Genomic DNA, 27,330 nt, shown 5'->3' with positions numbered 1-27,330 from the left:
CTAACAACTACCACAGCCAACTAACAACTACCACAGCCTCTCATGGCCAACTAACAACTACCATCGCCAACTAACAACTACCACAGCCTCTCACGGCCAACTAACAACTACCATCGCCAACTAACAACTACCACAGACTCTCATGGCCAACTAACAACTACCATCGCCAACTAACAACTACCACAGACTCTCACAGCTAACAACTACCACTGCCTGTCACAGCGAACTAACAACTACAACAACCTCTCACAGCTAACTAACTACTACCACAGCCTCTCACAGCCAACTAACAACTATCACAGCCTCTCAAACAACTAACAACTATCACAGCTTCTCTTAGACAACTAACAACTACCACAGCCTGTCACAGGCAACTTGGCAACTAACAACTACCACAGCCTCTCACAGCCAACTAACAATTACCACAGCCTCTTACAGCCAACTAACAACTACCACACCCTCTCTTAGACAAGTAACAACTACCACACCCTCTCTTAGACAACTAACAACTACCACAGCCTCTCACACCCAACTAACAACTACCACAGCCTCTCTTAGACAATAACAACTACCACACCCTCTCTTAGACAACTAACAACTACCACAGCCTCTCACAGCCAACTAACAACTACCACTCTTAGACAAGTAACAACTACCACAGCCTCTTACAGCCAACTAACAACTACCACAACCTCTCTTAGACAAGTAACAACTACCACACCCTCTCTTAGACAACTAACAACTACCACAGCCTCTCACAACCAACCAACAACTACCACAGCCTCTCTTAGACAAGTAACAACTACCACAGCCTCTCACAACCAACTAACAACTACCACAGCCTTTCTTAGACAAGTAACAACTACCAGTCTTTCACAACCAACTAACAACTGCCACACCCTCTCTTAGACAAGTAATAACTACCACAGCCTCTCTTAGACAACTAACAACTACCACAGTCTTTCACAACCAACTAACAACTACCACAGCCTCTCTTAGACAAATAACAACTACCTCAGTCTTTCACAACCAACTAACAACTGCCACACCCTCTCTTAGACAACTAACAACTACCACAGCCTCTAACAACCAACTAACAACTGCCACACCTTCTCTTAGACAACTAACAACTACCACAGCCTCTCACAACCAACTAACAACTACCACAACCTCTCTTAGACAAGTAACAACTATCACAGCCTCTCACAACCAACTAACAACTATCACAGCCTCTTACAGCCAACTAACAACTACCCCAGCCTTTCACAGCCAACTAACAACTTCCACAGTCTTTCAGAGCCAACTAACAACTTCCACAGCCTCTCTAAATACATTCTAACAATTATTAGTTTTAACATTTCTCTGTGTAACCGGAGAAGATGGTAATTAAGACAGATACAGTGATTTCAGTGGAAGTGGTATACACTATGTAACAAGGAACTGGTTCAGCTATATCCATCCAGTTGCCATCTGTTAGACTGAGTTACACCAGTCATCTTTTCTATTAGCAGAGTCGTCCAACAACAACAAACATCACAGAGAGAAGCACTAGGAGAATTCTAATCAAAATTCTATTCCTCTGAAATCAGGAAGCGTTTACACAAGACACACTCCACTGGTCGTGGGTGCATTGATGTTTTTACTATCAGTGGGTGCATTGATGTTTTTACTATCAAGTCGACATTAATGATGGTGTTTGTTGATCAGATCTCCATGACCATCAATTACACCTAGAATAATTTCTATATATTTCAAACAGCTTCAAATTAAATTGGTAAGTGGATGATGTCTAAGGGTATAATCATCATTGATGTATGTAAAATGGGTCTTTATTAATCAATTTATATTTTCAGCTACAACATTTCCTAATACTTTCTCTTATCTTATCTTATCTTATCTATCACTGATGGTTTTGTTTTTACATTTTATTTTATTTACACAACAACCTTGCAGAGTTAATACAAAATTATAATACAATATAAATTAAAATGGACTTTTTTAGGTCATTTATATTTTCAGTTACATTTTCTAAGAATTTCTCAGATGTGTAGGGGAGGGCTTAGCTTGTACAGGTCATACAAAATTATAAGACAATACAAAGTATATATGTTAAATAATAACAACAAAGCAGCTGATTTCTGTTGCTAATTTCAAGGTTTGGAAATCAATTTTCCTAAGCTGCATGAATGTAATAAAAAAGAGTTTCCTTTGTTTAACACCACCACCAGAGCACATCGGCTATTGGATGTCAAACATTTGGTAATTCTGACATAATAAGAAAACCCCACTACATTTTGCCATTAGTAGCAACAGATCTTTAATATGAACAAACCCACACAGGATAGCACATACCATGGCCTTTGATATGCCAGTAATGGTACATTAGCTCGAACAGTTTGCTTTGTTTAACGACACCACTAGAGCACATTGATTTATATGTCAAACATATGGTAATTTCAACATAGTCTTAGAAAGGAAACCTGCTACATTATTCAATTAGAAGCAAGGGATCTTTTACATGCACCACCCCACAGACATAATAGCACATACCACGGCCTTTGATATACCAGTTGTGGTGTACTGGCTGGAATGGGAAATAGCCCAATGAGTTCACCAACGGGGATCAATCCTAGACAGATAAGTCGAATGCTTTACCATTCACACAAAGTTCAAGGTCTAAAAGTCAATTTTCACAATCTGCATGAACATTATAGTGTCATGGAGTTGAAAACATAGTTTTTATAAAAAAAATTATTCTAAACCTTACAGCCATCTTACAGTTGTTTAATTTGATAAATATTTAACAATATCAACAGACAGAAAGAAGAAACAAAAAAAAGTGTTTATATTATACCAAAATAAACATTTCTCATCTCTCCCTCCCTCGTCATCAATCTATACAGAGAAACCTTTTTACAGCCTTTCTGAGGATATTCCATCATGTGTCAAAAGTTAAAAGTTGGTGTTTTCTTTAGAGGTTCATATGATTACAAGACAGAATGACACTAACAGCTGCATGATTTATCTCTTTCAACTCAAACTATCCAGTCAAAACCATAAAACAGGGGGCAATTTACATAACAGAATATTTGTTTATCATTACCAAGTGAGGCGTGACGGGAGACGGACAATACGGTTGGCCGATTCTGACCCACTGAGAAAATATTTCTCTCACTGGGCCCACATGCTGTGCTTCCATCCCAAAGGGAGGCGTGGAGCGTAGCTCAGTGGTAAAACACTCGTTTGATACATGCTTCATCTGGGATCAATCCCTGTCGGTGGGCCCATTGGGATATTTCTTGTTCCAGTCAGTGCACCACAACTAGTATATCATAGGCCATGGTATGTGCTATCCTGTTTGTGGGAAGGTGCATATAAAAAATCCCTTGCTGCTAATGGAAATATGTAGCAGGTTTCCACTCACAATTAGGAAATGTTTGACATTAAATTACGAAATGTTTGACATCCAATAGTTAATGTAAAAGAAAAGTGTGTTTTATTTAACTACGCCTCTAGAGCACATTGATTTTTTATCTTATCATCAGCTACTGGATGTCAAACATATGGTAATTCTGACACTGTTTTTTAGAGGAAACCCGCTGTTGCCACATAGGCTACTCTTTTATGGCAGGCAGCAAGTGATCTTTTATTTGCGCTTCCCACAGGCAGGATAGCACACACCATGGCCTTTGTTGAACCAGTTATGGATCACTGGTCGGTGCAAGTGGTTTACACCTACCCACTGAGCCTTGCGGAGCATTCATTCAGGGTTTGGAGTCGGTATCTGGATTAAAAATCCCATGCCTCGACTGGGATCCGAACACAGTACCTACCAGCCTGTAGACCGATGGCCTAACCACGACGCCACCGAGGCCGGTCCAATTCAATAGTTAATGATTAATAAATCAAAGTATTCTAGTGGTGTCGTTAAACAAAACAAACTTTAACTCTGCCCACGTGTATTCAACTTGTATTCATTCACCGAGTATTCATTCAATGAGTATTCATTCAATGTGTATTCATTCAACAGGAATTCATTCACCCAACGATTATTCATTCAACGTGTATTCATTCAACAAGTATTCATTCTATGTGTATTAATTCAATGAGCATTCATTCAATGTGTATTCATTCAACAAGTATTCATTCTATGTGTATTAATTCAATAAGTATTCATTCAGTGTTATGTCGCTCACAGCAACTTGATTAAAGATAATCTTCAAATACACACCACTGTATGAGTGAATGACTTGTAAGCGCAATAAAGGCAATAAGACCCACCAGAGGGCAGTGTACACAGGAGGTCAATAAGTGCAAAGTAAAGTCAGTAAGACCCACCAGAGGGCAGTGTACACAGGAGGTCAACAAGTGCAAAGTAAAGAGAGTAAGACCCACCAGAGGGCAGTGTACACAGGTCAACAAGTGCAAAGTAAAGGCAGTAAGACCCACCAGAGGGCAGTGTACACAGGAGGTCAACAAGTGCAAAATAAAGGCAGTAAGACCCACCAGAGGGCAGTGTATACAGGAGGTCAACAAGTGCAAAGTAAAGGCAGTAAGACCCACCAGAGGGCAGTGTATATAGGAGGTCAACAAGTGCAAAGTAAAGGCAGTAAGACCCACCAGAGGGCAGTGTATACAGGAGGTCAACAAGTGCAAAGTAAAGGCAGTAAGACCCACCAGAGGGCAGTGTACACAGGTCAACAAGTGCAAAGTAAAGAGAGTAAGACCCACCAGAGGGCAGTGTACACAGGTCAACAAGTGCAAAGTAAAGGCAGTAAGATCCACCAGAGGGCAGTGTACACAAGAGGTCAACAAGTGCAAAGTAAAGGTAGTAAGACCCACCAGAGGGCAGTGTACACAGGAGGTCAACAAGTGCAAAGTAAAGGCAGTAAGACCCACCAGAGGGCAGTCTATACAGGAGGTCAACAAGTGCAAAGTAAAGGTAGTAAGACCCACCAGAGGGCAGTGTACACAGGAGGTCAACAAGTGCAAAGTAAAGGCAGTAAGACCACCAGAGGGCAGTGTACACAGGTCAACAATGTAAAGTAAAGACAGTAAGACCCACCAGAGGGCAGTGTACACAGGAGGTCAACAAGTGCAAAGTAAAGACAGTAAGACCCACAAGAGGGCAATGTACACAGGAGGTCAACAAGTGCAAAGTAAAGTAATAACATGGAATTGTCAGATCATCACTGGCTAAATTGGATTTCAGACATTTTGGTAATCAAATTTATTTTTGATCTAATTACCAGAGGATACTATTTTATTGGGCATGTTAAATAATAAAGTTACTAATATTAGTAACTAAGTACACACTTTTACACGTTGGCATAAAAATTATAACTAGGTCGAATATAAAAAAACATATTTTTAGTCTTTTAATTTTGTATGAGAAATGTTGGAATTTTTCAAGTGGAATATGTTAAACTGTTTCTGAAAATGTAAAAAACAAATGAAGGTAATCAGTTTTTAAAGAACAAATTATTCAAAAGATGTTTATCATCATTTCATTAGTACCAACATCACACTAATAACATCAGTGCACCGATATCTTGAGAAATATACCCAATCTTAGATACCATCTTGAAAGCTAATCATCAACAATCAGAACTAATATGTAAAAAGATAAAGTTTGTTTTGTTTAATGACACCCCTAGAGCACACTGATTTACTAATCACCCGTTATTGATATCAACAATTCTGTAATTTTGAAATATAGTTTAAAGAGAAGAAACCTGCTAAATTTTTCCATTAGTAACAAGAAATCTTTTACATGCACCATCCCACATAGGATACCACATGACAGAGTCTGTGATATACCAGTTGTGGTGCACTGGCTGGAACAAGAAATAAGCCAATGCGCCCCCCAATGGGGATCAATCAGGCGAGTGCTTTACCACTAGGCTACATCCCGGCTGATTTACTATGATGACATAATAACCATCTTAACTTACCTATATGTAATTTACTATGATGACATAACAACCATGTTAACTTACCTATATGTAATTTACTATGATGACATAACCTTCTTAACTTACCTATATGTAATTTACTATGATGACATAACAACCATCTTAACTTACCTATATGTAATTTACTATGATGACATAACAACCATCTTAACTTACCTATATGTAATTTACTATGATGACATAACAACCATCTTAACTTACCTATATGTAATTTACTATGATGACATAACAACCATCTTAACTTACCTATATGTAATTTTAGAAATAACATGACAGCAAAGATGATAAAACAAATCTAACAGGCACTTAAATAACTGCCAGATATTAAAATATTGTTTGCATTTAATCTATTAGCTGTCGACTTAAGTACCAGAACAATATATGCATGTATGTCTGCTAGCAAACCATCACTTGGGACCTTATTAAAAGGTTTTTTTTAGAATTTATTTGTCTGATTAGTGATGTACTTGTCAATCAACGACAAAATATATGAAAAAAAATGACAGGGAAACGTAACACCGACCTGAAAAGAAGTTATTAGTGCAATTACTGAACAACAGTGAACCCATGTAAAACTGGACATTCATGGGACCGAGTAAAGTCTTCTTACAAGGGGTGTCTGGTTTACAGAGGGTCTGTTCTGTACTGATATTTAAAAAGAGACCATGAAAAACGCAAGTTGAATTAAAACCTGTTTTAGTCTAATATGTTCCATTCAATTATTATTAACATATGTATGGATACCTCTGACTGTTCAAAACCCAAGTTTTAACGTTATGATTTGATTATTGTATGTATGGATACCTTTGACTGTTCTAAACCCAAGTTTTAATGTTATGATTTGATTACCATATGTATGGACATCTTTGACTGTTCTAAACCCAAGTTTTAATGTTATGATTTGATTACCATATGTGTGAATACCTTTGACTGTTATAAACCCAAGTTTTAATGTTATGATTTGATTACTGTATGTATGGATACCTTTGACTGTTCTAAACCCAAGTTTTAATGTTATGATTTGATTACCATATGTATGGATACCTTTGACTGTTCTAATCCCAAGTTTTAACGTTATGATTTCATTACCATATGTATGGATACCTTTGACTGTTCTAATCCCAAGTTTTAACGTTATGATTTGATTACCATATGTATGGATACCTTTGACTGTTCTAAACCCAAGTTTTAATGTTATGATTTGATTATTCTATGTATGGATACCTTTGACTGTTCTAAACCCAAGTTTTAACGTTATGATTTGATTACCATATGTATGGATACCTTTGACTGTTCTAAACCCAAGTTTTAATGTTATGATTTGATTATTCTATGTATGGATACCTTTGACTGTTCTAAACCCAAGTTTTAATGTTATGATTTGATTATTGTATGTATGGATACCGTTGACTGTTCTAAACCCAAGTTTTAACGTTATGATTTGATTACCACATGTATGGATACCTTTGACTGTTCTAAATCCAAGTTTTCACGTTATGATTTGATTACCATATGTATGGATACCTTTGACTGTTCTAAACCCAAGTTTTAATGTTATGATTTGATTACCATATGTATGGATACCTTTGACTGTTCTAAACCCAAGTTTTAATGTTATGATTTGATTATTGTATTGTATGGATACCTTTGACTGTTCTAAACCCAAGTTTTAATGTTATGATTTGATTATTGTATTGTATGGATACCGTTAACTGTTCTAAACCCAAGTTTTAATGTTATGATTTGATTACCATATGTATGGATACCTTTGACTGTTCTAAATCCAAGTTTTAACGTTATGATTTGATTATTGCATGTATGGATACCTTTGACTGTTCTAAACCCAAGTTTTAATGTTATGATTTGATTATTGTATGTATGGATACCGTTGACTGTTGTAAACCCAAGTTTTAATGTTATGATTTGATTACTGTATGTATGGATCAGGGGTGGGGAAAAATAAAATTATCAATCGATCCCACTTGATGTCGTCACAACCGGGGGGGGGGGATAAAAAAAAAAAAAAAAAAAAAAAAATTAATCACATATGATCAGTGAAAACCCCCACAAATTGTATATATTTTACATAATAGAATAAATAATAGAATAAATAATAAAAAAAAAAGGAATAAAAGTATGTATAAAAAGTACGAGTATTCAGTACTGTATCTTGAAAATTAATAAAAGATGGCACCGTTGAAGCGTTTGACAGCCTGAGCTAGCACATGTTTAGACAAAGAGAGTAATAACGTCATCACTGATTGGATGAAATTTGACCTCTACTGGCTCTTGAGATAACAGTACATGTAGCTATCTGCTTACTCCCACTTGTTAAAAAAAAGGTGGAAACCTTTTGTTAATTTTAAAATCCTTTATAATCATTGGATACACTACATTGAACAGTCAACAATAAATACATTTATAGATTATTTCAGTATATTTTATGCTATTTCAAGCAGTTTGTATTGCACAAAAGCCTCTTGCTTCGACCCGACAGAGCTCTGTACACAGGTGTTGACAGATGTTGATTGTAACCAGTTGCAAATTCTGGGTCCTTTGTTTTAATTGGAGTGTAATACATTGATGGCTCTCTAAACCAAGAATGGTGCTATCGTTAATGTCTGTGTAATCTCTTACCCCACTCAGCAACTTTGACAAATATGTAGTCTAGTGGCAGTCGATTGACACTACTGTAGGTCCGACTTCAGTGACTGGCGATATACTTAGGCAGACTTTAAAATCACAAACGTCTGAAACACCAGACCACTATTGACCACTATTTATTTATTATTTTAAATCATGCATGAGATACCGATGTCTGGGCTGGCCGGTCCGCTTGACCGATAGGAATTTGTTTCAGTAATAGAAATGGACAGGTGCTTCGGACCGACAAGAATGACAAAAGTGGGACCGGCAAACGCGCGTTTTAAAAAAATAATTTCGGTCTCATAGATCGAGAATAGGTCCCAGACCGGGAAAAAAGGGCTTTTCCCCACCCCTGGTATGGATACCTTTGACTGTTCTAAACCCAAGTTTTAACATTACGTCGTCAATTAGTACTTGTATTGATTCAATCCTTGGTTTTGAACATTTCTGTTAACCATTGATTAAGATAACTATTAATGTTTGAACTACTGGCCACTGATGTTGACGGAATTCTGGTTTACAGAGGGTCTGTTGTTGAGGGACTTCTGCTTTACAAAGGGTCTGGTGTAGAGGGGTTTCAGTCGAGTTTGACACTGAAAGGAAGATAACGTTAACTGACTCTTGCCTTTCTCCCACTTTCAACTTTATTAAGGCACACACACAGGTAGACAGAAAGAAGTCTGTGGAATGCAATGCCTCAGCTACCATAAACCTATTCGGGCTCACTCATAGTTGCATCCATAAAATGTTCATCACAATGCATATTTAAACAAAATTAAAAATTAAACTTGAAAAAGAAATTCAATAAAAAATTTTTTATTTATTTCTAAACTGTTTTCCATATACATTGTGATGAATATCCATGGGTGCAACTATAAACCAAGTTTCATTAATCTAGGACTATAAGTCTGGGAGAAATTATCTGGGACATGTTAACTTTAATGTTGAGCAAATGTTGACAGAAATCATGCCCTGGTCGTTGTTGCCAGAAATATAATACCTATAGCTCACCTTTTCACCTGATAACAAGAAGACAAGAATGATGTTATTGAAGACCTACATGCTTGTTGAGACCCTGCCAGTCAAGATGTAGACCTCACCACGAGGAAAACAGGGAAGTGATTAATTTAGATTATGGAGAGCCATTTACGATATTACCATATTGATACCATAAAATTCATTCTAAGGTGAGCTAAAAATCACTCTCCTTTAACTAGACTGAGATGAGTGATGGGGAGTGAGAGTGATAGCTCACTTTAAACAGTGCAGTCTGAAGACGCATGTTAAATGACTGGCCGTAACTGTATGACACACTGTGTTCTAGTTCAATCAACCCATAGAAAGGTGCCAGAAAGACATGCTAGAAAAACTGACTAGCACACATCCCATAAACAGGAATAAGCCCTTTTAATAGTTGATTGGTCTCGTCGTTTATGAGGCAGACGCCGGTGCTACATATTTATTATGTCATTCCACAATCAAAGGTAGCATGTGAAGTCATGTAATATGTAACACTGCAAGCATTACTTCCAGTGATGTAATATATATTAGCCAAGAGAAGGGTCGTACAAAAACAAATTGCAGTCAATTTGTTAATAATTATACTAAAATTACAAGTACGATTGAAATAAAAAATATTTTTGGCACTCGTCCTTTTGCAGATGTTTTATCTGACAGCAGAGGGCCTGACTTAGTTTAGTGGTAAAGTGGGCGCCTAATATGCAGTTCATTTAGGATCCATCCCCATCAGAGGGCCTGACTTAGTTTAGTGGTAAAGTGGGCGCCTAATATGCGGTTCATTTAGGATCCATCCCCATCAGAGGGCCTGACTTAGTTTAGTGGTAAAGTGGGCGCCTAATATGTGGTTCATTTAGGATCCATCCCCATCAGTCGGCCTGACTTAGTTTAGTGGTAAAGTGGGCGCCTAATATGTGGTTCATTTAGGATCCATCCCCATCAGTCGGCCTGACTTAGTTTAGTGGTAAAGTGGGCGCCTAATATGTGGTTCATTTAGGATCCATCCCCATCAGAGGGCCTGACTTAGTTTAGTGGTAAAGTGGGCGCCTAATATGTGGTTCATTTAGGATCCATCCCCATCAGTCGGCCTGACTTAGTTTAGTGGTAAAGTGGGCGCCTAATATGTGGTTCATTTAGGATCCATCCCCATCAGTCGGCCTGACTTAGTTTAGTGGTAAAGTGGGCGCCTAATATGTGGTTCATTTAGGATCCATCCCCATCAGAGGGCCTGACTTAGTTTAGTGGTAAAGTGGGCGCCAAATATGTGGTTCATTTAGGATCCATCCCCATCAGAGGGCCTGACTTAGTTTAGTGGTAAAGTGGGCGCCTAATATGTGGTTCATTTAGGATCCATCCCCATCAGAGGGCCTGACTTAGTTTAGTGGTAAAGTGGGCGCCTAATATGTGGTTCATTTAGGATCCATCCCCATCAGTGGGCCTGACTTAGTTTAGTGGTAAAGTGGGCGCCTAATATGTGGTTCATTTAGGATCCATCCCCATCAGTCGGCCTGACTTAGTTTAGTGGTAAAGTGGGCGCCTAATATGTGATTCATTTAGGATCCATTCCCATCAGTCGGCCTGACTTAGTTTAGTGGTAAAGTGGGCGCCTAATATGTGGTTCATTTAGGATCCATCCCCATCAGAGGGCCTGACTTAGTTTAGTGGTAAAGTGGGCGCCTAATATGTGGTTCATTTAGGATCCATCCCCATCAGTCGGCCTGACTTAGTTTAGTGGTAAAGTGGGCGCCTCATATGTGGTTCATTTAGGATCCATCCCCATCAGAGGGCCTGACTTAGTTTAGTGGTAAAGTGGGCGCCTAATATGTGGTTCATTTAGGATCCATCCCCATCAGAGGGCCTGACTTAGTTTAGTGGTAAAGTGGGCGCCTAATATGTGGTTCATTTAGGATCCATCCCCATCAGTGGGCCTGACTTAGTTTAGTGGTAAAGTGGGCGCCTAATATGTGGTTCATTTAGGATCCATCCCCATCAGAGGGCCTGACTTAGTTTAGTGGTAAAGTGGGCGCCTAATATGTGGTTCATTTAGGATCCATCCCCATCAGAGGGCCTGACTTAGTTTAGTGGTAAAGTGGGCGCCTAATATGTGGTTCATTTAGGATCCATCCCCATCAGTGGGCCTGACTTAGTTTAGTGGTAAAGTGGGCGCCTAATATGTGGTTCATTTAGGATCCATCCCCATCAGAGGGCCTGACTTAGTTTAGTGGTAAAGTGGGCGCCTAATATGTGGTTCATTTAGGATCCATCCCCATCAGAGGGCCTGACTTAGTTTAGTGGTAAAGTGGGCGCCTAATATGTGGTTCATTTAGGATCCATCCCCATCAGTGGGCCTGACTTAGTTTAGTGGTAAAGTGGGCGCCTAATATGTGGTTCATTTAGGATCCATCCCCATCAGAGGGCCTGACTTAGTTTAGTGGTAAAGTGGGCGCCTAATATGTGGTTCATTTAGGATCCATCCCCATCAGAGGGCCTGACTTAGTTTAGTGGTAAAGTGGGCGCCTAATATGTGGTTCATTTAGGATCCATCCCCATCAGAGGGCCTGACTTAGTTTAGTGGTAAAGTGGGCGCCTAATATGTGGTTCATTTAGGATCCATCCCCATCAGTGGGCCTGACTTAGTTTAGTGGTAAAGTGGGCGCCTAATATGTGGTTCATTTAGGATCCATCCCCATCAGAGTGCCTGACTTAGTTTAGTGGTAAAGTGGGCGCCTAATATGTGGTTCATTTAGGATCCATCCCCATCAGAGTGCCTGACTTAGTTTAGTGGTAAAGTGGGCGCCTAATATGTGGTTCATTTAGGATCCATCCCCATCAGTCGGCCTGACTTAGTTTAGTGGTAAAGTGGGCGCCTAATATGTGGTTCATTTAGGATCCATCCCCATCAGTCGGCCTGACTTAGTTTAGTGGTAAAGTGGGCGCCTAATATGTGGTTCATTTAGGATCCATCCCCATCAGTCGGCCTGACTTAGTTTAGTGGTAAAGTGGGCGCCTAATATGTGGTTCATTTAGGATCCATACCCATCAGTCGGCCTGACTTAGTTTAGTGGTAAAGTGGGCGCCTAATATGTGGTTCATTTAGGATCCATCCCCATCAGTCGGCCTGACTTAGTTTAGTGGTAAAGTGGGCGCCTAATATGTGGTTCATTTAGGATCCATCCCCATCAGTGGGCCTGACTTAGTTTAGTGGTAAAGTGGGAGCCTAATATGTGGTTCATTTAGGATCCATCCCCATCAGAGGGCCTGACTTAGTTTAGTGGTAAAGTGGGCGCCTAATATGTGGTTCATTTAGGATCCATCCCCATCAGTGGGCCTGACTTAGTTTAGTGGTAAAGTGGGCGCCTAATATGTGGTTCATTTAGGATCCATCCCCATCAGAGGGCCTGACTTAGTTTAGTGGTAAAGTGGGCGCCTAATATGTGGTTCATTTAGGATCCATCCCCATCAGAGGGCCTGACTTAGTTTAGTGGTAAAGTGGGCGCCTAATATGTGGTTCATTTAGGATCCATCCCCATCAGTCGGCCTGACTTAGTTTAGTGGTAAAGTGGGCGCCTAATATGTGGTTCATTTAGGATCCATCCCCATCAGAGGGCCTGACTTAGTTTAGTGGTAAAGTGGGCGCCTAATATGTGGTTCATTTAGGATCCATCCCCATCAGTCGGCCTGACTTAGTTTAGTGGTAAAGTGGGCGCCTAATATGTGGTTCATTTAGGATCCATCCCCATCAGAGGGCCTGACTTAGTTTAGTGGTAAAGTGGGCGCCTAATATGTGGTTCATTTAGGATCCATCCCCATCAGAGGGCCTGACTTAGTTTAGTGGTAAAGTGGGCGCCTAATATGTGGTTCATTTAGGATCCATCCCCATCAGTGGGCCTGACTTAGTTTAGTGGTAAAGTGGGCGCCTAATATGTGGTTCATTTAGGATCCATCCCCATCAGAGGGCCTGACTTAGTTTAGTGGTAAAGTGGGCGCCTAATATGTGGTTCATTTAGGATCCATCCCCATCAATCGGCCTGACTTAGTTTAGTGGTAAAGTGGGCGCCTAATATGTGGTTCATTTAGGATCCATCCCCATCAGTCGGCCTGACTTAGTTTAGTGGTAAAGTGGGCGCCTAATATGTGGTTCATTTAGAATCCATCCCCATCAGAGGGCCTGACTTAGTTTAGTGGTAAAGTGGGCGCCTAATATGTGGTTCATTTAGGATCCATCCCCATCAGTCGGCCTGACTTAGTTTAGTGGTAAAGTGGGCGCCTATTATGTGGTTCATTTAGGATCCATCCCCATCAGTCGGCCTGACTTAGTTTAGTGGTAAAGTGGGTGCCTAATATGCGGTTCATTTAGGATCCATCCCCATCAGTGGACCCACATCTTAGTCCAGCCAGTGCACCACGACTGGTATATCAAAGGCCGTGGTATGTGCCATCCTGTTTGAGAGATGGTGCATATAAAAGATTTTTTGTTCCTACTAGAAAACTGTATTGGGTTTCCTCTCTATGACTATATGTCAAAATTACCAAATATTTCACATCCAATATCAGACGATTAACAAATCAACGTGCTCTAGTGGTGTCATTAAACAAAATAAACAAACTTTCTGACACCAGTCTCAAGAAAATCAAGGATTGATTTTCTTGAGACTCATGTCAGAAAAACCATCTACCAAAGGACTGCTGCCAGAAACTATAAGTGTCACTCACCACAAACAGGTGGCGTGTTCTGGTGATGGGCAGACCAAGCACCTCCACCTTCCAGCGGACTGGAACCTCCGAGTTGAGGACAAATATCAGCGGCTTCCAGTGGTCAGGGTAGACGGGCTCCTTATCTGAAAGACACACAGTGAAACATCGGTCAGATCAACGGGTCAAGTACAGTGGGCGTTAAAGACACAGTGAAACATGGGTCAGATCGACGGGTCAAGGATAGTGGGTGTTAAAGACACACAGTGAAACATCGGATCGACGGGTCAAGGATAGTGAGTGTTAAAGACACACAGTGAAATATTGGTCAGATCGACGGGTCAAGGATAGTGGGTGTTAAAGACACAGTGAAACATCGGTCAGATCGACGGGTCAAGGATAGTGGGTGTTAAAGACACAGTGAAACATCGGTCAGATCGATGGGTCAAGGATAGTGGGTTTTAAAGACACACAGTGAAACATCGGTCAGATCGATGGGTCAAGGATAGTGGGTGTTAAAGACACACAATGAAACATCGGTCAGATCGATGGGTCAAGGATAGTGGGTGTTAAAGACACAGTGAAACATCGGTCAGATCGATGGGTCAAGGATAGTGGGTGTTAAAGACACAGTGAAACATCGGTCAGATCGACGGGTCAAGGATAGTGGGTGTTAAAGACACAGTGAAACATCGGTCAGATCGATGGGTCAAGGATAGTGGGTTTTAAAGACACACAGTGAAACATCGGTCAGATCGATGGGTCAAGGATAGTGGGTGTTAAAGACACACAGTGAAACATCGGTCAGATCGATGGGTCAAGGATAGTGGGTGTTAAAGACACAGTGAAACATCGGTCAGATCGACAGGTCAAGGATAGTGGGTGTTAAAGACACAGTGAAACATCGGTCAGATCCACGGGTCAAGTATAGTGGGTGTTAAAGACACACAGTGAAACATCGGTCAGATCGACGGGTCAAGGATAGTGGGTGTTAAAGACACAGTGAAAAATCGGTCAGATCGATGGGTCAAGGATAGTGGGTGTTAAAGACACACAGTGAAACATCGGTCAGATCGATGGGTCAAGGATAGTGGGTTTTAAACACACACAGTGAAACATCGGTCAGATCGATGGGTCAAGGATAGTTGGTGTTAAAGACACACAGTGAAACATCGGTCAGATCGACGGGTCAAGTATAGTGGGTGTTAAAGACACAGTGAAACATCGGTCAGATCGATGGGTCAAGTATAGTGGGTGTTAAAGACACACAGTGAAACATCGGTCAGATCGACGGGTCAAGTATAGTGGGTGTTAAAGACACACAGTGAAACATCAGTCAGATCGACGGGTCAAGGATAGTGGGTGTTAAAGACACACAGTGAAACATCGGTCAGATCGACGGGTCAAGGATAGTGGGTGTTAAAGACACACAGTGAAACATCGGTCAGATCGACGGGTCAAGGATAGTGGGTGTTAAAGACACAGTGAAACATCGGTCAGATCGACGGGTCAAGGATAGTGGGTGTTAAAGACACACAGTGAAATATCGGTCAGATCGACGGGTCAAGGATAGTGGGTGTTAAAGACTTCTTCACTGAATGTCACAAAGTATATCACACTTAAGTTGTAAGTAATTAGATAGAGGGAAACACTAGGGAGACTTACGTGTGAAAGTCTGGGGACATTTTGTTCTGGATGGATGGATGGATGGATGGATGGATGGGATGGATGGTTGGATGGATGGATGGATAGATGGTTGGATGGATGGATGGATGGTTGGATAGATGGATGCATGGATCGATGGATGCATGGATGCATGGATGGATGGATGGATGGATCAATGGGCTGGTTGCGAAAATGGATGTAACGGATAGACAGACAGACAGACAGACAGACAGACAGAAAGACAGATAGATGGAAGGATGAGTGGTTGGGTAGGTGAATGGACAAGTGAATGAGTGTTTGGACGGACAAAGGGATAGATAAATGAAGGAATGGATGGATGGATGAATGGATGGATGGATGGATGGATGAGTGATTGGGTCAATGGATTGGCGAGTGGTTGGGTAGGTTAATGAATAAGTGGGTGGTGGTTTGGACAGATGGATGGATTGATTGATTGGTGAGTGGTTGGGTAGGTTAATGAGTAAGTGGCTGGTGGTTTGGACAGATGGATGGATTGATTGATGGGTGAGTGCTTGGGTAGGTTAATGAGTAAGTGGGTGGTGGTTTGGACAGATGGATGGATTGATTGATGGGGGAGTGCTTGGGTAGGTTAATGAATAAGTGGGTGGTGGTTTGGACAGATGGATGGATTGATTGATGGGTGAGTGGTTGGGTAGGTTAATGAATAAGTGGGTGGTGGTTTGGACAGATGGATGGATTGATTGATGGGTGAGTGGTTGGGTAGGTTAATGATAAAATGGGTGGTGGTTTGGACAGATGGATGGATTGATTGATGGGCGAGTGCTTGGGTAGGTTAATGAATAAGTGTATGGATAGATGTACATATGGATAGATGGATGGATAAATGAATGGATGAATGGATAAATGAATGAATGAATGGATGAATGGATGGATGGGTGGATGAATGGATGAATGAATGTATTGATAAATAGGTTTTGTGTGCATGGATCAATGCAAGAATCACACACGGAATGAATAATTGAATTTAGCTCTTTTTTACTGGTCAAATCATTTAGCAATTTAATGCAGACATGACCGTAACTGCATACTTTGACATGATATAAGTGTCTACTGCGGGCGACATCTGTTCCATCTATTAATCACTCTCTCTCTCTCTCTACAGATTGCATTACATAACGGTCTTTTAGTGTGCAGCCGTGTCTATCTGCATTGCTATACACCGACACAAAACACAAACCCACCAGTCTAATCAAAGTGTCTAAATAACACAGAATTCATTCAATCAGCTGATTAGGAATTTCTATAAATAGTATGTATTTGGGCAATTCATGGGTTTGAGGGAGACAATGGAGGCAATGGAAGGATGGATGGATGGAAGGATGGATGGATTATGTATGTATGCATGTATGTATCTATGAATGGATGGATGGATGGATAAATTAATGAATGGAAGAGTGGGTTGTTGAGTGAATAGATGGGTGGATGGGTTGATGTATGGGTGGATGGATGGATAGATGGGTAGGTTGGTGGATGGATAGATGGGTAGGTTGATGGATAGATAGATGGGTAGGTTGGTGGATGGTAAGCGGGTTGGCGAGTGATAAGATGGATAGATGGGTTGGTGTATGGTTTGATGTATGGATGGATGGATAAATAAACAGATGGATAGATGAGTGTATGTGTTGGTGGATGTGTTGATGGATGGATGGATGGATGGATGGATGGATGGATGGATGAACAGATGGGTAGGTTGATGGATGGGTGAATGGGTTGGCGAGTGACAGATGGATGGATGAGTTGGTGAGTGATAGATGGATGGATGGGTAGGTTGGTGGATTGGTGAATGGGTTGGTGAGTGATAGATGGATGGATGGATGGGTGAATGGGTTGTTGAGTGATTGATGGATGGATGGGTAGGTTGGTGGATGGATGGGTAGGTTGGTGGATGGGTGGATGGGTGGATGGGTTGGTGAGTGATAGATGGATGAATGGGTAGGTTGGTGGATTGGTGAATGGGTTGGTGAGTGATGGATGGATGGATGGATGGGTGAATGGGTTGGTGAGTGATCGATGGATGGATGGGTAGGTTGGTGGATGGGTGGATGGGTTGATGAGTGATTGATGGATGAATGGGTAGGTTGATGGATGGGTGAATGGGTTGGCGAGTGACAGATGGATGGATGAGTTGGCGAGTGATAGATGGATAGATGGATGGATCGATGGATAGATGGATGGATGGGTGAATGTGTTGGTGAGTGATGGATGGATGGGTGAATGGGTTGGTGAGTGATAGATGGATGGATGGGTAGGTTGGTGGATGGGTGAATGTGTTGGTGAGTGATAGATGGATGGATGGATGGGTAGGTTGGTGGATGGGTGAATGGGTTAGCGAGTGATAGATGGATGGACGGGTAGGTCGGTGGATGGGTGAATGGGTTGGCGAGTGATAGATGGATGGATGGGTAGGTTGATGGATTGGTGAATGGGTTGGCGAGTGATGGATGGATGGGTAGATGGGTGAATGGGTTGGTGAGTGATAGATGGATGGATGGGTAGGTGGGTGGGTGGGTGATTGGGTTGGTGAGTGATAGATGGATGAATGGGTAGGTTGGTGAGTGATAGATGGATGAATGGGTAGGTTGGTGGATGGGTGAATGGGTTGGTGAGTGATAGATGGATGAATGGGTAGGTTGGTGGATGGGTGAATGGGTTGGTGAGTGATAGATGGATGGGTATGTAGATGGGTGATGGATGAATGGGTCGTTGAGTGATAGATGGATGGATGGGTAGGTTGGTGGATGGGTGAATGGGTTGGTGAGTGATAGATGGACGGATGGGTAGGTTGGTGGATGGGTGAATGGGTTGGTGATTGATAGATGGATGGATGGATGGGTAGGTTGGTGGATGGGTGAATGGGTTGGTGAGTGATAGATGGATGGGTAGGTTGGTGGATGGATGAATGGGTTGTCGAGTGATAGATGGATGGATGGGTAGGTTGGTGGATGGGTGAATGGGTTGGTGAGTGATAGATGGATGGATGGGTGAATGGGTTGGTGAGTGATAGATGGATGGATGGATGGGTGAATGGGTTGGTGAGTGATAGATGGATGGATGGGTAGGTTGGTGGATGGGTGAATGGGTTGGTGAGATAGATGGACGGATAGGTAGATGGGTGTATGGGTGAATGGTTGGTGAGTGAATGATGGAAGGCTCCTACAGGTGACAATATTTCGAAATCTGAGGTAACCGGAAGTTGGTTCACGTGGTTTTTACCTAGGTAACCAATTGTTCGGTTACATGAATTATATTTGCGTAACCTGTGGATTACCTGATCGGTTACCTCAAAGTTACGTTGAAATTATATTTTAAATACATATTTTTTAGCTCAAACATAAAGTTAAAACAAAATACAAAAGAAAACGTTTTATAAAACAGTTTCTTTAATGCTTGCAAATCGAAAGAAGTGACTTGTAGATGGCCTCAGACCACAATTATTTTCGCTATATGTTTCTATATAGCCTTAGTGGCTATAACATTTTTATTAATATCAGCAGGCCCGTGAAGTTTTGTATGTACCTTTGCCTGCATGGGGGACACATACCCTGAAAAGGACAACCCCTGTTGTCCAGCTCTTTCTCCCAGCATATTGGTTTAAACAGACACACCCTCTAAACCAGGCCGGAGTACACCCATTTTACACAAAAAGCACTACTTTTGCATGGGCCGGAATTACCACAAACAAGTCTTCAATGTCAGCAAGTTACACATGTTTACAAACTACATGCTATCCCCTGTCACTTCAGTCAAACAGTTGCCACTTCATAGCTGTCTGCCATGAAATAATCACAGTCAAACAGCAGACTACTTGCGCGGTGAAACTTCCGGATTTTGGACAACCAAATGGGAAGATAACTGTAATCTGAGGCCAGATGTTTCTTTTGTTGTCGTACGATCGTAGCGTTGTAGATTTATTATTATTATTATTATTATTATTATTATAATTTTTAGTTGCTCGAATCTAAAAACCACTGTCCTCGGGCATCGGGCCACCGTATTCTAGAACCTCTGTGCAGCTTGCTGAAGTTAGCGAATCCAGGTGAAAACCCCCTTCGGTCAAAACCCCCTCGGTCAAAACCCCCTCGGTCAAAAACCCCTCCAGTCAAAACCCCCTGCAATAAATAGTCAGACGGTCAAAACCCCCTCTTATTATTATTGTTTGGTATTTATAGTGGTAAAGTTGGTATAATATTAACATAGATGAATAATTGTTTTAATCTCTTTTGAATAATTATCTGAAATATATTTATTTATGTTGTTATTTAGTGTATGTTACACTACATAGACTTTAGGCTTTCAGTGAAGCTACTCATAGACTTAGAATTGTAGTTTTTACAAAATGTTTGATCTTAGAGATAGATGTAATTGGGAAGCCTAGGAAAACTACTTATATAATATAATAGTATAATGAAAGAACTTGATAGTAATTTGCAATATAAGGAAAGAACATGATAGTAATTAGCAACAACAACAACAACAACAGCTTGATCTTGGCTAGCTGCTGCAGGGATTAATGTAATTGGGAAGCCTTGAGAAATCCTTTAAATAATATAATGAAAGAATTTGATAGTAATTAGCAATCTCTGTTACTTATGTGATCTTAGCTATTGAAGGGATCTTAGCTATTGATGGGATTAATGATTGAGCAGTTATTTTTGAACATGAAAGTAGAGTACATGCAGCAAATGTCACATGGGATGCTACAAGAAAATGGTTAGGGTCTGGTCTATTAATCATTCATTCTGTGAACAACCATGGAAGTGATACAAAATCACAAGGGTGGTCAAAAGCTTCTGCATGAAGGATATATGTATACCAAAAAGAACAAGTCTAAGTCTACAGTGCGATGGGAATGCTCCAACAGGGCTTCCTTTTCTTGCAAGGGAGCAGTGACCACAGATATTGAGATCCAGACAGTGATACACACTGTCCAACACACTCATGATCCCAATCCCGACTCTGTTGCAGCTAGTAGGCTGAAAAACACCATGAAGAACGTAAGTGGTACATCGCGGGGTACGCCAACCCAGATAGTCGTGGATACTACAGCAACTGCTACAACTGATATTCGTGCTGCTCTAGGCAACCCAGAAGTTGTGAAACGTACACTACGTCGGGAGCGTGCCAAGCATCTTCCTAAAAATCCACAATCACTTCAAGACTTAATCATTGAGGATCAGTGGATTACGACTGGAGGTGATGATCCACAAATGTTTTTGATCTATGACAATGGTGTGGATTCGCCCAGCCGTATGTTAGTGTTTGCGACTGAAGAGGGACTAACGCATCTGGCTCGTTCGGATGTCTGGTACATGGATGGAACATTTAACTCTGCTCCGCTCCTGTTCCATCAACTGTTTGTCATTCGTGTGCCGCTCGGAGATTCATCGATCAGCTGTGTCTATGCATTTCTCTCAAACAAGAGCCAATCCACATATGAAGAACTGTTACAATCCATCGAGAATAAGTGTCAGGTGCTTGGTTTTCAATTAGATCCATCAACTGTGATCACCGACTACGAGTTAGCCATCATCAACGCTGTCAGTTCAACGTTCGGCCCACACACTAGAAGTCATGGCTGCTTTTATCACCTGACACAGAGCACGTGGAGGAAGATTCAGAGTCTGGGACTTGTACATTTGTATCGGGAGAACAGTGACGTAAAACTTTTCTGTGGCATGTTGGATGGTTTGGCATTTTTGCCAAAAGGTAATGTTGTGTCCGGTATCCAATACTTGAGGGAAAACACACCAGAAGGACTTGAACCACTAATCGACTACTTCGATAACACATACGTCTCTGGTCAGTTTCGCCGTATCCAGCTACCAACACAACCAAACGGCATTGTTCCACCCATCAGGATGCGTCGATCGCCTCCAACATTTTCTCCAGAACTCTGGAATGTCCATGACATCACACTAACTAATGGATCTCGAACCAACAACGTGTGTGAAGGCTGGAATAATGCCATTGCCAAGCTTATCGGACATGCTCACCCAACCATCTGGCGTGCCATAGACAGTCTGCGAAAAGACCAGGCAATGGCATCCACACTGTTACTGCGAGACAACAGGGGTGAGCCCCCAGCAAAACGTGTTCGCCGTAAAACAGTCAAATTGCAGTCTAAGCTCTTGAATTTGTGCACAGCCCGCCGAGATGGTGCTAAGTCAATGGAGGATACTCTCAAAGGCATCGGACACTGCATCAGATGGAAATAGATCTAAATGCGATCTAATGGATTATGACTTATACAAAAGTCTATGCAATCGAATGTTATAATATGCAAGTGTGAATAAATATTTTGGGTATTAATTATTTTGTCATTTCTTATAATTATTTCCTAAATAAGGGGGTTTTGACTGGAGGGGGTTTTGACTGGAGGGGGTTTTGACTGAGGGGGTTTTGACCGAGGGGGTTTTGACCGGAGGGGGTTTTGACCGGTCACCGAAGTTAACACTATTAGCCCAGTACTGAAACAAAATAGATAAATTTGGAGGAAAAATGTCCATTCCCTGGTTCCTCTGAAATATAATGCAAAGCACTCAGTCACTCACTGGTGCATGATTAGACTAATCTTTTTTTAAAATATAAATAACAAATAAAGGCTACCATTTGTCACTGATAATATGTAAAATTTAGTATACAGCAGATTAAAAAAGCCCACCAAAAACCCAAACAACAAATGTCCAGTTCCTCTGAACTATAAAACAGGCTACTCATTGGTGCATGATTAGATTAATAAAAATAAACCTTATAATAACATAAAAAGAAAGACCACAATTTGGCACTGATATTTTGCAGTGGTGATGCTATATTCACTTTATCGCTGGTACTTCTATACTACAGTGACGTTCCAAATGTTTGTTATTTAAAGCTCATTATGCGATGTTTGTATTTTTCAGCTTTTGTGACATTTTTGCATTTTTGTTTACGTTAAAACTGTTTTCAACCTTTGTAAAATTATAGGCAATCCCATAGAATGTCTACATATATTCCTTTAGAGATAGAGATAATTTAGGCGCCTTAGCGGTCCGGGCACATTTCTTTAAAACTTTTGGCTCGACTCTATACGAGCCTTCGGTCGCAAGTTACAACAGTTGTAATATACCGTTGTCTACTGGTTTGCTGTGCATCAAGTACTAAAAATCAGTCTAAAACATTTGGCGGAATACTAGTAGTATGTCTGCATGAATAAATTTCCTGTAATCGTGAAGTTTGCGAGTTTTAATTTCTGACAGGTCATGACGTTACCGATTTGCGTTTCGCGTAAATTTAATTTTGCGTAACCAACACGCGAACAGAACGGCGGTTCGCGTGAAATATTGTGCCCTGCTCCTACTAACCTGCGATGAGTTGTGGTTCTATGCGGAGGGACACCTGTATCCGGCGGTCCTGTGATGTCGCAGCCGTCTTCACGTTGATCACGTGCACCTCCTGCGATGTCAGCGTCGTGTCATTCGATGTGCAGCCTTGACCCGACGTGTAGTGCGTCAAGTATGCTGACACAAACGTCGAGTCAAATGGTGACGCAATAAGGCACTGTGCCTTCGACCTCGGAACTGTGGAAAATAAACAACTCACGTTAACATTTGTCAAATATAAACAACTCACATCAATATTTGACAAAAATAAACAACTCATGTCAACATTTGACAAAAACAACACATCAACATTTGTCAAAAATAAACAATTCATGTTAACATTTGTTCTTAAAACTATCAAAAATAAACAACAAAAATTAACCGTAAGCCTAAGGACTGTAAACAAGTTGAATTTTGGTTTTAACAATATTTTATTACCACATTTGTGGTTTTGGGATTGGCCAGCAGGTGTACACCTATATTAAGATGTCTCCCTTGTATTAAGATGTCTCTCCCTTGTATTAAGATGTCTCCCTTGTATTAAGATATGTCTCTCCCTTGTATTAAGATATGTCTCCCTTGTATTAAGATGTCTCCCTTGTATTAAGATTTCTCCCCATGTTAACCTTTGATCTCGAAATTGTCATAAACAAACAACACAAGTTAATCTGTGATCTTGGAACTGTCAAAATAGCTTAAAATGGCAGGCTCTACTTTCAGCCGCTAGAACTGGACACTAGGTTTGGTTAATCTATAAACCTGTAACACATCTGGATAAAGTTATAAAAGTGGGAAACAAAAGTTTGTGACACTGAAATGGGGGAATACCTTCTAAAAATAGACTACAGCTCATCTCCATAATGGTTACTTCTCAGAGGTATGTGTGCGTTTTCAGATATTTTATGGAAAATGCATCTGGCAGTATTACAAACACCAGGATGACCAGAAACACTCAAATGTATGGAAATAGATAATCTAAACAATAAAATGTAAAGAAGTATTAAAAACATATCTAATAGTTAAAAATTGTGTGGTAGTCTTTAAAAACTAGGTTCCGTCACTTTAAGAAAAATAAATACTAAAATGCAGCAAACTGTTAGTATGTAGTCACAGTTGTTTATGTTTTAATCGCTAGAGTGGACTGTGCGCCAGAGTGGACTGTGTGCCGGAGTGGACTGTGTGCCGGAGTGGACTATGCACTGGAGTGGACTATGTGCTGGATTAACATGCAGCGGTCAGTGCTTTACTTTGCAGCCTGTCCATGTGCTCTGTATACATACAGGCCCAGATTTACCTAGCTTGCTTTTCTTGAACGCAGGTGTCAACATTGTAAATGTATGTGTGTAAATCAAAAACAAGTACCGGAGTTTCAGTTAGTACATCCAACAAAATGGGCCAGGAGGGGCACATGGGGGGCATGTCCCCTCCCCCAACCACCCAACCCCCACTTTTCAATTATTTTGTTCAGATGGCTAGAAATTATGTATTTTAACACCTGAAATAAAAAACATTCTCGGAGGATCATGCACCTAAAACACCTATCCCAACACCTAAAACACCTATCCCAACAGAAACAAGCCCTCAAATACATGTTATTTTCATCTCCCAGACCATCCAACTGACAGTGACACCCCCACACTTTCAAATACATTTCACTTGTCCTGACACAGAAATTCATCCATACACACTATTTGTAATCTCAGAAGTGAACAGCAACCTCAAACAAATGTATGTGACAAATTCTATTTGAATCTAACCAGCCGAATTGAAACAAAGACCAAGTCATTACTCACTCGCTCGCTCGCTCGCTCGCACGCACGCACGCACGCACGCTCGCTCACTCACTCACTCACTCTCTCTTTCTCTCTCTCTATCTCTCTAACAGCATAACATACACACAGTCTTGTCAGTCCCTCATAAATCTCATGAACATTAACGTTTCTGTGCACTATTCATGAGGTAAGTTTTGTCTTGTGTGACAAACTGATCAATGGACGTTCTACAGGACACAACGTCCGACAGCTGGGCACACCGTGGTGAGGTACGAAGGAAGGAAAGAAATGTTTTATTTAACGACGCACTCAACACATTTTATTTATGGTTATATGGCATCAGACATATGGTTAAGGACCACACAGATATTAAGAGAGGAAACCCGCTGTCGCCACTTCATGGGCTACTCTTTTCGATTAGCAGCAAGGGATTTTTTATATGCACCATCCCACAGACAGGAGAGTACATGCCAAAACCTTTGTTACACCAGTTGTGGAGCCCTGGCTGGAACGAGAAATAGCCCAATGGGTCCACTGACTGGGATCGATCATAGACCGACCACTCCTCAAGCAAATGCTTTACCACTGGGCTACACCTGGTGAGGTTCACTTGAGTCAAAACTTGAGAGTAAAATTCCTAAACCAATGGAATAATATTAAAAGGTTCAATACGTTGTTGCACATTAGTAAATCATAATTTTTACCTCATCTGTCACTGGTTACTAGTTCCAGCCAGAGCATCACGACTGGTATATCAAAGGCCATGGTATGTGTTATCCTGTCTGTGATGATGATGCATATAAAAGATAGCTTGCTACTAATGGAAAAATGTAGCAGGTTTCCTCTCTAAGACTATGTCAGAATAACCAAACGTTTGGCATCCAATAGCTGATGATTAATAAATCAATGTGCTCTAGTGGTGTTGTTAAACAAAACAAACTTTTTAATGGTCACTGATTAAATTTGTCATTAAATGCACCGGACTTAAGACCCAGTGAGAACCGTAATACTATTAATAGTGAATTATATGTTCATTAAATGAATTTTTTTTATAATTACAGTAAACTAAACAAGATTTTTGATAATTACAAAATAAAGTAAAGCCTGTCTAAATTGGACCCTGAACATACTGAAATCCTGTAAAAAGCAGCCAAGTTTCATGGTTCCAAATTTTCTAAATTCTAAAACGTGACTCTCTAAACAAGATCCTGTCTAAAGTGGACAAATATTCGGTGCCCAGTGTGATCCGGTTTAGACCGGTTACACTGTAGTGATGAATTCCACCGATGTGTCAAGATTCATTTACTCCTGATAGACATTAACAACATCATGTTAGATCCCCACTCCTTCCCAATTTTATGTATGAATTGAATCTCTTCACATTTCTCAGATAACGGGCCTTTGATGGTGTATTCCAGTGTGGATAGATGGTTCAGCTGGGAGAGACTGGTAGCGTGGTCTCAGTCTTCGTTACCTGTATGGTTAGACAAGTCTTCTCAAATTAGCCAACACCATCCATCATAAAACGAAGAGAGAAGACAATAGTTCATACAACGCAGTATTTCAAGTAGTTTCAACTGCCAGTATGTAGTGTATATTTTTATCATTGGAGTGGATTATGTGCTGGATTAACATGAAGGGGTCGGTGACTTGTATGTACACTTTCAGGCTTTCTGCAAGAAAATCATTTACGTTCTCGATAAAAAATAGCTTGGTATGGGTTTATAATCTTTTGAAATCTTTCATGATATTAAAACAAAATTTTATTGCACTTCTCTTACAATAATGTTTTGTAAAAATTGTAAAATTTCAAGTTATTGGCAGGACATATCCCAGTGGTAAAGTGCCCGACTGATGCACAGACGGCCTACGATCAATCCCTGTCAGTGGCCCATTGGGCTATTTCTTGCTCCAGCCAGTGCACCACAACTGGTATATCAAAGGTGGTGGTATGTGCCATCCTGTCTGTGGCATGGTGGATATAAAAGATCCCTTACTACTAATGGGAACAGGTAGCAGGGTTCCTCTCTGGGACTGTCAGAATTACCAAATGTTTAACATCCAATTCCAATAGCAGGGCCCCGTTTTGCAAAGCAATCTTAGCGCTAAGACTGCCTTAACTACCGTATGCACTTACGGTGATCTTAGCGCTAAGATTGCCAT

General features: G+C 40.8%; 1 protein-coding gene across 1 annotated transcript in view; it reads right to left on the bottom strand.

The window, feature by feature from the left end:
- Positions 1-27,330, bottom strand: part of LOC121382569 (transforming growth factor beta receptor type 3-like) — a 111,119-nt gene that overhangs the window by 46,686 nt on the left and 37,103 nt on the right. Inside the window, exons 3-4 of the mRNA XM_041512045.1 lie at positions 23,378-23,593; positions 14,352-14,476 (exon numbers count right to left, since the gene is read on the bottom strand). Coding sequence (XP_041367979.1) covers positions 14,352-14,476; positions 23,378-23,593 — 341 coding nt within the window. The remainder of the gene's footprint in view (positions 1-14,351; positions 14,477-23,377; positions 23,594-27,330) is intronic.

The sequence above is a fragment of the Gigantopelta aegis genome, chromosome 10, assembly GCF_016097555.1.
Source record: "Gigantopelta aegis isolate Gae_Host chromosome 10, Gae_host_genome, whole genome shotgun sequence".
NCBI classification, from domain to species: domain Eukaryota; kingdom Metazoa; phylum Mollusca; class Gastropoda; order Neomphalida; family Peltospiridae; genus Gigantopelta; species Gigantopelta aegis.
The sequence above is the reverse complement of the archived record's forward strand: the minus strand, read 5'-3'. Positions and strand labels throughout refer to the sequence as shown.